Source organism: Eulemur rufifrons, chromosome 2 (genome assembly GCF_041146395.1).
Source record: "Eulemur rufifrons isolate Redbay chromosome 2, OSU_ERuf_1, whole genome shotgun sequence".
Taxonomy (NCBI): domain Eukaryota; kingdom Metazoa; phylum Chordata; class Mammalia; order Primates; family Lemuridae; genus Eulemur; species Eulemur rufifrons.
The window spans coordinates 31,684,564-31,698,814 of record NC_090984.1 but is presented as its reverse complement, the minus strand read 5'-3'; the positions used below and the strand labels follow the sequence as shown (position 1 = coordinate 31,698,814).

General features: G+C 37.1%; 2 protein-coding genes across 3 annotated transcripts in view; one reads left to right on the top strand and one right to left on the bottom strand.

Moving 5' to 3' along the window:
- Positions 1 to 14,251, bottom strand: part of HERC1 (HECT and RLD domain containing E3 ubiquitin protein ligase family member 1) — a 193,418-nt gene that overhangs the window by 16,883 nt on the left and 162,284 nt on the right. For both annotated transcript variants that reach the window (XM_069482949.1, XM_069482959.1), the window contains exons 57-67: positions 13,806 to 13,911; positions 11,815 to 11,961; positions 11,371 to 11,472; positions 9,889 to 10,062; positions 8,347 to 8,640; positions 6,939 to 7,004; positions 6,640 to 6,765; positions 5,375 to 5,513; positions 3,474 to 3,655; positions 2,597 to 2,752; positions 1,712 to 1,834 (exon numbers count right to left, since the gene is read on the bottom strand). In XM_069482949.1, the coding sequence (XP_069339050.1) occupies positions 1,712 to 1,834; positions 2,597 to 2,752; positions 3,474 to 3,655; positions 5,375 to 5,513; positions 6,640 to 6,765; positions 6,939 to 7,004; positions 8,347 to 8,640; positions 9,889 to 10,062; positions 11,371 to 11,472; positions 11,815 to 11,961; positions 13,806 to 13,911 (1,615 nt within the window). The remainder of the gene's footprint in view (positions 1 to 1,711; positions 1,835 to 2,596; positions 2,753 to 3,473; positions 3,656 to 5,374; positions 5,514 to 6,639; positions 6,766 to 6,938; positions 7,005 to 8,346; positions 8,641 to 9,888; positions 10,063 to 11,370; positions 11,473 to 11,814; positions 11,962 to 13,805; positions 13,912 to 14,251) is intronic.
- Positions 1 to 14,251, top strand: part of USP3 (ubiquitin specific peptidase 3) — a 186,991-nt gene that overhangs the window by 111,639 nt on the left and 61,101 nt on the right. The gene's annotated exons all lie outside the window — the stretch shown is intronic.

Here is a 14,251-nt window from a genome sequence, read left to right as displayed (position 1 = left end):
ATGAAATGTCTGATTTCCTTAAGTACTAAGTTTGACAGTTGATATCGCTGACATTTCACTTTGACACTTCTTGTTTTATTTTTATTGTGACGGTACATCCTCAGTCTTGCAAACACACGTTGTGACTTATGATTATCTTTCAAAAAAATTTTTAGAGCAATTTTTGTGAAATCATGGATAAGTCAAAAATTCATGTTATTTTCGAATTGAGTTCCAATATGGAACCAATGCAACACAGCTTAAAATATCAACGAAGTGTTTGGGAAGGATGTGGCTAATGAACGCACAGTATGTCGATGGTTTGAGAAGTTCCATTCTGGTGATTTTAATCTTGAAAATGAGCCACGTAGGTGACCTGAGACCAAGGTGGATAATGATGAACTGAAAGCTGTAGTGGAAGCAAATCCATCTCAACCTACGTGTGAATTAGCAGCAAGGTTTAACGTTACTATTTCAACAATATTGGACCATTTGAAACAAATCGGCAAGGTAAAGAAGCTGGATAGATGGGTTCTGCATAAATTCAATGAGCGTCAGAAGAGAAATCATTTCGAACCTTGCCTTTCTTTGCTGTCACGACATAAAGGTTAACCATTCCTAAACCGTATTGTCACATGTGATGAAAAATGGATTCTTTTTGACAATTGTAAACTTTTGGTGCAATGGTTGGATAAAGATCAAGCATCGAAACACAGCCCAAAACTGAATATTCATCAAAAAAAAAGTTAATGGTGTCTGTTTGGTGGTCCAGCCCTGGTATTATCCACTACAGCTTCATGACACCAGGTCAATCCATTACAGCAGATGTCTACTGCAACCAATTGAATGAAATGATGAGGATGCTTGAAGTTAAGCAGCTGAGATTGGTCAATAGAGACAGGCCAATCCCCTTGTGAGACAATGCTCAATCACGTGGCACACAAACAATGCTGCTCAAACTACAGCAGCTGACTTGGAAACTCTCTGTCATTCACTATTTTCACCAGACCTTGCAACAACTGACTACCACTTCTTCCAAGGCTTTGAACCACTTCTTGCAAGGAAAAATATTCAATTCTCAACAAGCGTGGAAAACACCTTTCGTGCTTTCCTCACCACTCGCTCTCCAGGCTTCTTCGCTGCTGGCATAAACAAGCTACCATTAAGATGGCAAAACTGTGTCACTAGTTTAGGCGCATACCTTGATTAATTGTACTGCTTCTTGAGATATAATAAACTACACTTTTGATTTGAAATCAGATATTTCATATTTAATGACCTAATAATTTATTTTATGCCCTCATATTTCCTTTACATTGTTTTTTAAAATGAGATGCATACCTGTATAATTCAGTGCCAATAATAAGCTGAAATGGCAGTTGCAGAGGATTACAAAGGATTGCTCATGGTTCCCTCCATAAGACACCCTAGAGTTATGTTTCTAACTATTTCTTCTCTGCTCCATTGGAGGTAGTCCCACAGTGTTCAGCCCATCTAGGGAGACAGAAGCTTATCCTTGCAGAAATTTTATATCCAGTTTAGATATTAATGGCTTATTTAAAATCAAGACCTAGGACGCTGGGCATTCAAGAATGAGCAATAGAAGCTTCCAAACTTCATTATGAATTACCAAAAATGTTAAAGGCAAATTATTTCCAACTAAAAATAAGTACTAACGTAGATGAAAACTATTTATGTTGTCTGAAAACCTCGATTTAAAGGCAATACTGACCTGAGGTGAAGATTTTGCAGTGGAATTTCCTAAGCCTAGTTTTCCATAGTCTCCGTCTCCAAAAGCCCACACCATGGAGCCATCTGTTGACACTGCCAATGTGTGGTTTAACCCACAGGCCACCTGAGGAAATAAGAAGGCATTCGGTAAGACAAACCACAAGACCTAAAACACATACCTCTGTTTCTGGGATCCTTTTTCTCCACTTCAGTGAAAAACTTGGCTATGTTTCTAAAGATTTTTATTGGCTTCAGAGCATATTACAATTACTGACCAAAATGTGTCAACAAGAAATAATTCCTACTGTCTACAAAGAACTTTTTTCTTCAAGGTGAAATCTTTCAAATATCTGTAGCTAATTCAGAATAAGAGAGTATAAAAGATGGGAGGGGTAGTACATATAACTCCAAAATACTCATTCACACTAGAGAGTATCTAAGGAATGATATGGAAAAAGACAAAAATATCTTATCTCCTTTTTAAGAGACACTCTCAATGTATACAGGACAGGGATAATTACTGCTTAAAGGCAGTAACTACCAATGATGCTGTAATTCACCCATCCTATTCAAGGCTACCAGACAGAGAGGAGCCACAAATATCTGTTTAAAGGTTTTATAGCAAGTAGTACTAGTACTTTATAAAGGGGCTTTTAAAAATATTCACATCCTGAAATAAGGTTTTTGTTTGTTTGTTGTATAATCAAACAAGTTGACTTAAAATGCAAATTTCACATTGGGAAAAAGTGAAAAATTATTAAATAGACCAATCAAAATGTACATGAGGTTAAGTATACTGGTCTTCTTGAAAAAAGAGTATTTAATTACACATAGAAGAAATGAGAAACTATGATTAGCTGGAAGATCTTATTGACTTATTCCATGCCTGTCCAATCTGATATCCCTCCAGTGCAGTCACTCTCTCTGGTAGCTTTTTGTTAGAGGTGTTTCCAAGACCCAGACGACCATAGTCACCATTCCCAAAGGTAAACAGCTTGCCATCTGAAGTCACCACTGCTGAGTGCTTGAAGCCACAAGACATCTAAAACAGAACCAAGGAGAAAAAAATTAGGAGGAGATACTAAGAAAAAGATCAATCAGTCATTTTTGGTTATTAATGTAGCAATAAAGTTTTTTACATAAACTTCATTGACAACTCAGGATCTTCAAGACCAGTGTATTCCATCTGCCCAAGTGACTCTCCTGCTCCCTAGGTCTGATCTATCTCAAGTCTCAGGAAGACCAAGCTAAACAGCATACCTTGGAATTACTGTTGCTACTCTTCGGCTGTGTACAGATGACCTAGACTAAATGAAATAATGAATGGGGAAAGTCTTTGTAAACTATAAGGTGCTATGCAATTTTACAGTATTATTTTAGATCACTAAATGACTTTCCAGAAAATGCATATGAACTTAGCTTTTGTAACAAAAATGATAAGTTAAAAGCAGAATTTTCCATTTATCTGTGTATCAAGAACTGTGTGGCAGGAGCTAAACCCCACAGTTTTTCTTCCGAGGGCCTGCGGCACCCTAGCTTGGGCCAACCAGCTGGCTCAGGAAAAAAAAAGTCCATTACTAACACCAAAGCTTATTCAAACTTATGGTAAGCTCAACAACGAATCTGAACATCCAAAACCAGTGGATCTCTTATAATCATTGTGTAATATAGTTTTACTATCTTTCCTGTTACCTAAATTTAAGAACCCTATACAACAACTAGTATATACATTCAAAGGCAAACTTATTCACATCCTGCCTGACCTGCACCACTTCTTCTCCTTGTAAGGCCTCGATCTGCCTGGGCCGTCGCTGCCGGTCGCTGTTCCCGTGGCCAAGTTTACCATAGTCACCGTCTCCCCAGCTAAAGACCTCACCACTTTCAGTCAGGGCCATCGAGTGCCCATCAGAACCACAGGAAGTCACCAGCTGGGTCACCACAAAGCCTGGAACACAGCAGAAACCCAACAGGAGTCACTGGATGTTAAAACTCTCCTCTTTACTTATAGCTGCTGCTGAATACTCTCAAAATCAAAAAACAACAAAATGGTACTATGGAAATAAGAATAATTTATTTAATTTTAAATCAAATTTGTAGCCATAACCTAGAAAATCTGTGAGCAGTCACATAAATAATGAAGATGACAAGGAAAAGGAAGAGGATGATAGTACCAGTTATAGCCATTTGACTATGTTTTGCCCATTCCTATAAATGCTTTACATGGATTATCTCATTTTCTATTTTCACACAGAACCTATGAAGCAGATATTAACATCCTCATTTTTTTAATCACAATGTTGTTTATTATAGAAAGATATCATAAATAAACTGAAAATCCAAAAGTAGAATAGGTTATGATACAATCAAACAATGCAGTATTTTGTATACATAAAAATGTACTTAAAGAAAAGATATTTATGACATATTAGGGGAAAAATTAGATGAAAAATACAGCATATAGTTCACCAAAAGCACATGTTAATACAAGAATGTACACAGCAACACTATTAATAATAGACTCAAACTGGAACCTATGCAAATGTTTATCAACAAAAGAATAAATTGTGGTATATTCACCCAATGGAATACCACCCAGAAATAAGCATGGATAAACTACTGTAACATCCTCACTGTTTTATTCTGCTTTTTAAATTTTTATTTTTTAGAGACAAGGCATTGCTGTGTTGCCTGGGCTGCAGTGCAGTGGCATGATCATAGATCACTGCAACCTTGAACTCCTGGACTTAAGTGATCCTCCAGCATTGGCCTCCCAGGAAGCTGGGACTACAGGCACCCACCACCATACCAGGGTAATTTTTTTAAATTTTTATTTTTTAGAGAAGAGGTCTCCCTACATTGCCTAGGCTGATCTCGAACTCGTGGGCTCAAGTGATCCTCCCATCTTAGCCTCCTGAGTAGCTGGCACTATAGGTGCAAGCCACTATGCCCAGCCCTAAAATCCTCATTTTACAATTGGGGAAACTGAGTCAAAAAGAGGTCTAGTAGTTTATGCAATGTCCCAGAGTTAGGGACTAGTAGAACTGATAAGAACCCTACCCATGTTCCCACCCACACTGCTGTGCTCTTCATACCTAAATATCATGGAAAAGAACTTAGAGCTTGCTTCTCAGGAATTTATTCTGAACTCATAGTTTCTTGTCTTCTTTTATTCTATGTTCTCTGTGTAGTCTTCAGAGTCACTAAGAGTACAGTTAAGGAACAAGCCAGGGGCTCCTACAGTGGTTTCTCCAAGGTATTCTTTCTCTAGGTCACACAGAACTCTGACAGAGATGCCCTTTAAAGCCTTTAGCAGATTTGCAGATTCCAGATAAACTGATTTTTAATTTTAATGACACATATGCATGATTGCTACTGCTATTAATATTTTGCCTCAACACAGTTTTGCCATTTTAAAGAATTTGTTTATAATCTTCGGTGGGTCTCAAAAATAGTTATTTACATATCATTGAATTCTAGCATTGCTATGATAAATAACTTGCAAAATAATATAACTTAAAATATATAAATTAAGGCTGTATACATGCTTAAGTGAGAATTTAAATATAAGGGAAAACCCAGTATGATTTCATCTAGCAAAGGTTTGAGAAAAATTCCAGTATCAGCAAACCTACAGTTAGGTTGTAGGTTTTGAGGAGAATTTTACCTTGTAAGGCTGATATAACTGTCAGCACATGAAGGTCATCTGAATTTCCTTGTCCTAATCTGCCATAACTTCCTTCCCCACAAGCCAACACTGTGCCATTGGCTTGGATGACAAATGTACAATTCTGACCACATATGACCTAGTATAAAAACACACCATTTAATACTTTTTTATTATATAGCTTCAACACGCAAACATTTGAAATGATTCCACGTACACTTAGGATACCTTTATCAATTCTTTTATCCTTTAAATAAAGAAAAAGGGTTGATATAACTATGGGATCCGTTAAGCCCTTAATTACTATAAAATTGCTTATTTAACCAAGAGATGCAGGAGACTCACCTATTTAAAATAGTTTAGAACAACAAAATAGATGAAAGAAGAAAGGGTAATGGGGAAATATTAAAGACTGGGCCAGAAAGAAACAGAAACTGGAGGGAACATACACAAGACAGAGTTGTGCATTCTGGGACTACTTGAGGTAGACAAGAACAAAGAGAAAGCAGAAGAAGGCTTTGAAAATATGTAGTAACATGGTTATTAGAAGAGGGGAGTGGTTTCAATGAAATCTGGCTAAAGATCCCAAGAAGTTTATGGCCCCAAAGAAAGAATCTCTAATTAGGAGTATCTAAACTTCTATAAATACATACCAGGCAGGCCTAATGCATCATGATATTAACTCATTACATTTGGAAGCAAGAAAAATTTAGAAACTTGTTAGCAAAACTTAAGTCTGATAAAAATCTTGGCAAGTTTTTATTTGGAAGCTCTACATCATAACGTTCATTAATGATTTCTCACAATAGATTATGAAATGGACAAGCTTCATTCCATAATAAGTTACTGACAGCAAAGGAACTGGAACTAATACTTCCCAAGTTTCTTTTTTTTTTTTCTTTTTTTTTTGAGACAGAGTTTCACTCTGTTGCCCAGGCTAGAGTGCCATGGCATCAGCCTAGCTCACAGCAACCTCAAACTCCTGGGCTCAAGCGATCTTCCCGCCTCAGCCTCCCAAGTAACTGGGACTAAAGGCATGCACTACAATGCCTGGCTAATTTTTTCTATATATTTTTAGTTGTCCAGATAATTTCTTTCTATGTTTAGTAGAGACAGGGTCTCCCTCTTGCGCAGGCTGGTCTCAAACTCCTGAGCTCAGATGATCCACCCGCCTCGGCCTCCCAGAGTGGTAGGATTATAGGCGTGAGCCACCACACCCAGCCTAGTTCCCAAGTTTCTTCTCCATTTTTTACCCTGTTAGTTACCTGTTGGGCCTGTGAGAATGAGGGAGCTGCTGCAGGTACCATTACATTTCTTCCAGCTTCTGCCAGCTGTCCATGCCTGCCAGCACCCCACAAGTAGACATCACATTTGCCTCCCAGGTGCCAGTCCTAGAAAACCATAATCATTGTAAAATTAGATTTATCCATTCATTTAAACAAGCACACATTGAGTACCAAATGTGTGCCAACCTCTACACCAGGGCACAAACACACAAGCATTTAGAATCAAAACATTTACTAAGAGCCACCATATATTAATATTTATCTTCATCTTTACTGACCTCAGGTCTCGAAGTTGCCCAAGACATAATTTGTTCATCCATGCCATTAATCCATTTACTGTTATCCTGCAAGACAAGGGGCACATTAGGATCAATCCTGCTTAGTCAGGATTTATCTGTTCTTAACAACAAAGTCTTCTAACAACTAAGTTTTCTTTCCAAAAAAGAACATGGTAATATTATGAGAAATTATTTGAAGGCAGTTTTATAATTATATGGAAACTTGATATTATACATCGTCAATATTTCTTGTTATTATAAACACTTTTACTATCACTATCACTACAGCATTCGTGATTCAAAGTTAACCATTAGTTTTCTAAACACCCACAGGTACAACGTCACATGCAAGAGCCACTGCCTCCATAAACTCCTGTGTCATGTCACTGTGGGCAAATCACTTCATCTTTCTAGGCTTCAGTTTCTTCATCTACAAAATGAGAGAGCTGGGCCAAGTGGGCTCAGAAGGACATTTCCTGATTAAAATATTCTATATAGTCATGTGCTGAGTAACGATGTTTCAGTCAACAGACCGCATGTATGACAGTGATCCCATAAGATTATAAAACCATATTTTTAGTGTACCTGTTCTGTGTTTAGAGACACAAATATTTACCATTGTGTGACAACTGACTATTCAATAAAGTAATGTGCTATATTGTTTAGGTGTGTAGTAGCCTATATCACCTAGGTTTGTGAAAGTATGCTTCTATGATGTTTGCACAATGTCAAAATTGCCTAACAACACATTTCTCAGAACATATCCCCATCATTAAGCAACGCATGACTGCATTTAGATAATTTACCTCAATTGATTTGTCTGTTCTATATTGTATTTATATTTCTATATTTGTATAAGTAAAATTTTAAGTATAAAAAGGGATTGTCAGATCAAGTGCTAGCCTGTACTATCTACAAAGGTGTTTTATCTACATCACAGTTTCTACAACTAAACACTCAAATATAATCAGAAAGAAATCACAGTTGGAATGCTCTTCCATATTCTTACTTGCTGCTGATTATAGACATGATTGAAGTACCAGATAAATCAGAATCTTAATGTGGCATAAATCTCACAAGATGACCAGGAAAAGATGCTAAAATATATATAAATAAGGCACTAACAACGTACCTACTGACAAAAGAAAATGGGAAAATATGTGACTGTCATTGAGAATGGGCAGGTTTGTTTACAAGAGCTCCACAGTTCTCATATTATCAATCCCTGTCATCATAGAGGCCTGCCATTAGGTTTAAACTGACTATCTGAAGGAAAAATATTCTCCATTTATCTAAGGGTATGCTTCTAGCCACTCAAGCTAGCAAATGCATATTAAAGGTCTGCTATATGCCAAACACTCATGATACAATGTCAGCTGTAAATAAAAGCATCTCATATTACATTTACCATTAGGAATACAAGTTCATCCTCTGGAACGGGCTCTAGATCTGGAACAGTAAAAGATTCTGGAAACTGTGCTCCATTGGTCAGGGCTTCAGCAGCTTTTATGGTAGTTGAGAAACATTCTAACCAGGCCCACTCATTTGGATTCCAGGATGCAGGGTCAGGGAGACAGTTCCGGTGGTGTGGTGGCACTGGAGGGTTACATAATAGCTGATCCAGATGAAGTCCCACAGCAAGGGAGGCCAGACATTGCATATAGGGGCTGTGAACAAGCTGGTCACCACAAACTACATGAGGCTAAAAGAAAACACAAGAATGTTATGTTGAAGAGTCTCTGTCAAATATTCTAAATTAACCTACTGCATTCTGAAAGCCTGTAATCATTATTTTTTTAAGTTTACTGTGTTTTAAAAGCTTTTTGCTTTGAAATACTTTTAGATTTATAGAGCGTTACAGAGATAGTATACAGAACGCTTATATACCCTTCACCTAACTTTCTCTAACGTTGACATGTTACACAATACTGGCACATTTATCAAAACTAAGAAACTCACATGAGTACAATACTAACTAAACCACAGAACTTTATTTGGTATTCCTCAGTTTCCTCCCTAATACCTCCTTCCTTTCTGCTCCAGGATCCAATCTAAGGTATCACATTGCATTTAGTATATTTTCAATTACAGGTTTTCTTGATTGGAAAAAAAAAAAGCAGATAACTACTAAACCATGGAAATCTGCTCCCTCTCACATTTCCTCCTTTCCAAGGGAACCGTGATAGTCATCTAAGGAAAATCCTTCCTTCTTCCATGTCATTCCTTAGTGGTGGTAAAGCAACTCTGTGAGAGACTGAGTGATTCAGAAAAGAATACCTGGCAAATACATCAGTGAAAGTAACTAGGTGTGGTAATAGTTGATTATATTAATGTAGTTTGGCAAACAAAAAAGAAGAAGAAGGAAAAAAAAATCCCAAAGAGCTCTGCCTAGGGGCAGCACACTGACTACCAAAGGCAGGAAGATAGGCTTTTAGGATCACTGCCTGGACAACAAGTCCAAATTCTACAATTTCTCATTCCAGTATTTAATTACCCTACTCAGTTCAATGTAGTTCTTCCACTAAACTTTCCATAAAGATTGACCTGGTAAGTGAAGAGGATGTTCACTCTGGTACCCATATCCATCTATACTCCCCAACTTTGGGACGGCAAAACCACAATAAAAAAATACATATATGGGTCAAAAAGGGGAAGATGATACTCGGAGGCATGGGTATTTTAAGAAGTTTTAGAGTGAATAATCTGAAAAAAGAATGATACAAATTATGTTTTTTTTTTTTTAAATTTTTATTGTGGTGGAAATAAAGTAAGAATAGGTTTAAGATTATTCAACAATTGTCTCAGGCATGACATCTTCAGTTGATTCTGCCCAAATAGCACCACTAATTTCCCTCAGACTTCACGCTCTTAAAGGATAAATTCAAAGCTGCAATTCAAATTCCAAAACACCAAGCATCTGTGGATCTCCAGGAGTAAGTGTAAAGATTACCTTTTCATAGGCATACTGCTCCTGAAGCATCATGGGCAAACGCTCCAGAAATGCTCTCATGCAGGGAGCCATGTTTAATCCCAGAACACCCTGTTGTTTCAGTGCTGTCCTACAGGTTGCTAAAACATGATTGGCAGCAGCCCATTCTGCTGTACAATTCACGACCAAAACATCCTGGTTGAAAATAAATTATGCCACATGATAAATTTGTTTATATAAAAGACAATGCTATCACCATTCAATTTGAGAAATTCCTTCCAGTAATCCCATTAAATACTTTTGCCTTTTAAACATTTTATATGCAAATGGGCTGCACTTTTAATGCTTAAGAAACTTTAAAACATCTTACATTTTGTCTAAGTAAAAAACGAATGAACAAGAAAAAAATCACAAAACTTGTGAAAATCCTTGGATTAGCTGGTTCTTTTTAAAACAATAGCTATTTCACAGGACTTGTAACAGGACAAGGTATCTAGTATATTTCAAAAGTCTAGTATGACCCCAGGGACACTAGAAGGACATAGCTACAAAAGAGGCAGCACAACTTTAACTCTGGTTCTATGGTTTATTCCACCCAAGCCACTTTTGCCCAGGGTCTGATTCTATATTTTACTTAAAGTAGGACTGCTCATGCAAGTTTATAGCTTATTTTAACATCATTTAACCACATAAAATGTAAATCAAAGCAGTACACTGGCTCTAATCTTTAAGGGTATGAAAAATAATACTGTAGGAGATAATGTCATATCTTAGAATTACTTCAGAGCAGGGAAGTTAGTATTTTCACTAGACTTTTTTTTTTTTTTTTTTTTTTTTAGAGACAGGGTCTCATTTTGTCACCTGGGCTTGAATGCAGTGGTGTGATTGTAACTCACTGCAGCTTTGAACTCCTGGGCTCAAGCAATCCTCCTGCCTTCGCTTCCCAAATAGCTGTGGGGACTACAGGCACATGCCACCACACCTGGCTAATTTTTATTTTTTGTAGAGACAAAAATAATCCAAAGTGCCAGAATTACAGGCATGAGCACAATGTCCAGCGTAGCATATTAAATTTGAAAGCCAAGATAAATTGTGCATACTTAAGTTAAATGTCTTTGCAATAGTTCTTTTCAGGGAAAATTCCTTTGAGATAAGTTTAGTGCTATGTCAAAAATCATGTCAGAAAGTCAAAATCCACTTTATAACTTCCAATGGAAATGAAATTGTTCAATAATTAAGCACTTTAACCAAGGTAAGGGGTACAGTAAAAAAAAAGAAAACAAGTACTAGACTATAAATCCTAATATAAATACTAGACTATAAATCCCTAGACTATAAATCAGGGACCTGGGTTCTAGTTCTCCTTCTGCCATTAAATAGTTGCATACTATCTCAGACAAGTAATAATACTCTGGATATCAGGTTTCTCCTCCATAAAGTAAGGTGCTTTATAAAGTTCTTCACAGGCTTATAATTTATGATTCGATATAACTACAATATTACCTTTGATCTATTTGAGCAAGCAGCTACCCCAACTTCTGGAATCCACACTGTGGTCTGAATAGCTCCAGAACCTATCACAACAGTTTGCAAGACAGAGCCATCCTAAAATGAGATATATTTATCAATGATCATTACTTAATCTTAGGCATCACTGACATTTAAATTTATACTACATAATCACAAAAATGTATTCTAAAATCTACACTTTAGGTAAATTCAGCAATGTCCAAGTGTGTACCTACTACCCAATGTTCTAGGCCTAGGTGACTTTAAAAATATTTATCATCAGTAAGAAAAATTAAAGGGCAGAAGATTCTGAAAGGAGCTTCTTCAGCATTCAAGATATGATTACATGAAATATTTCTAGGATGGTTAATTTTTTTATATGTATTTAAATTAATGTAAAAATATTCCTTAACATAAAAATAAAATCTGTGCTCTTACCCTTAAAGACCAAATGTTCATGAGTCCACCTAGCCCACCAGACACCAGGGCCAACCCATCAGAACTAAAGGCAACAGTCCGAACAGGAGTGATATGTCCCCGCAGCTGATAAACACACTTGGCTCCTGTTGATTTCCTATATCCATCCTGCAATTCATTATTTTTAACATACATTAAAATTAAAACAATTTATAATTCATTCTTGGAAATTTTATATTTCAGTATAAAATTGGGAGAGAGAGGAAGGAAGACAACTTCTCTTCTAATTAGCCTGACAGAATAAATGATAAAATATCAATCTGGCTCTCCTTTCCTAAAGCTGAGTTTCTTCTTTTTTGATACATTTCTAAACCCGTGTTCTACTCTTCAAACTAGCAGAAATGACTACATTTCAAAGCTCCAATTATCCCTCAGAGACAGGAAAATTCTGACTTCTACTTTTTAACCAGTGTTTTAATTTTTAAATTTTAGCTTTATGTATTAAGTAATTTTCATTTTTATCCCTTAACATTTGTAAACTGCACATGTTGACTATATGAATAGTCCTCTTTTTGTTGGCTGATGGTTCTATCACTTGTTTCTAATCTACGCATTTGCTCTGCAGGCTTTCGAAGTGAGGTAAGCCAGGCCTGTCCATAGGGCTGCTCTCTAGCACAAAGAGCAAATCAGATTTATCTGTAGTGCTCCCAGCTTCACTTTTGTGATATTCTGTGATATTCTCCCCCTTAGTGAGCTGGCTACCCCTTCCCTTCCTCTTCATCCCTTTCTCCCTGCCCTTAAGCTCCTTCCTCCTTTTATTTTTTATTTATTTTTTTTTTTGTTGAGACAGAGTCTCACTTTGTTGCCCAGGCTAGAGTGAGTGCCGTGGCGTTAGTTTAGCTCACAGCAACCTCAGACTCCTCGGCTTAAGCGATCCTACTGTCTCAGCCTCCCGAGTAGCTGGGACTACAGGCATGCGCCACTATGCCCGGCTAATTTTTTCTATATAGATTTTTAGTTGTCCATATAATGTCTTTCTATTTTTAGTAGAGACGGGGTCTCGCTCAGGCTGGTCTCGAACTCCTGACCTTGAGCGATCCACCCGCCTCGGCCTCCCAGAGTGCTAGGATTACAGGCGTGAGCCACCGCGCCCGGCCATCCTTCCTCCTTTTAGTTATGACATCTTAAATCAGATGTACTCATTCACCCAAGGATGATGTAAAGTATATTTCTTCCAAGGGTATCATGAACAAAAGGGAGAGCAACAGAGTTTGCAAACCGGTAGGTCAGAGATGTGATTTGATTCGCCACTCAGTGTTTTAAGAAATTTTAAGTTCAGGTGCCAATGTTTAATATTGAGAGATTTTACTTAAAACACTAGATTTTTGGCTTCTATAAAAAAATTAGACAATCTGGTAACAATAGGCCCTCAATTCTGGAGGTTGATAATCAGCTCTGCAGCAGCTGTTGCCCTTTGTATGAAGCAAATGTGCTTCTTGGTTTTTTCTGGTTTTGTTCTTTACCCTTTCCATACATTCCAACTCCCAGATTCAAGAATTCTCGTTAGCTGCCTAGAAGGGTCTGTAAGTATCTAAATTTGTAATTTCTCTTTAAGATACAGGAATCATTCTTCCTGGGCAAATTTTGGCAGAAGTAGGAGATACTCTCAATGGCGGTGCTCCCATGGTGTTCCTATTTCACTACACCAATGACTTAACTTAGGACTGGTCTATCTGTAGCGTCAATTATATCCACTACCATTATAATGATCACCACTTAATCTGTATTGAATATCTCACCTTAGTAAGCAATTATGGTGTCTCTAACTTATAAAAAAAACTAAGCTAATTCAAAGACCACACAAAGTACAACTATGACATTTACATTTCCCTACTGGATCTTGCCCTTTGGGATAAGATAGTATCTCAGTGTAATAATTAAGGGAGAATTACTTTGATAACATATTCTACCTATGGTTTCAGATGAGATCTTCAAAAACACCAGAACGTTACCTGGCAATTTGATTCCTGGTCCCACCATCCTTCTGAACTAGTCACACTGGTCTGTGTGGTATCTTGTGGAATGCGCCAAACACACACTAAGCCACTCTGACAGCCACTTAAAAAAATTATCACATAAAACCAAAACACATTAATATGCAGATGTAAAAATATATTAAAATAGCAGTCACTTAAGGCCTGGTAGAACTACCACAATATTATTTTCAAAATTTATTTATAGTAGATATGCTATAATCTTTTATAAGAAATACAACTGGGGCTTCACTTTTATGATATTCTGTGATATTCTTCCGTTAGTGAGCTGGCTACCCCTTCCCTCCCTCTTCATCCCTTTCTCCCTGCCCTTAAGCTCCTTCCTCCTTTTAGTTATGACACCTTAAAATCAGATGTACTCATTCACCCAAGGATGATGTAAAGTATATCTCTTCCAAGGGAAT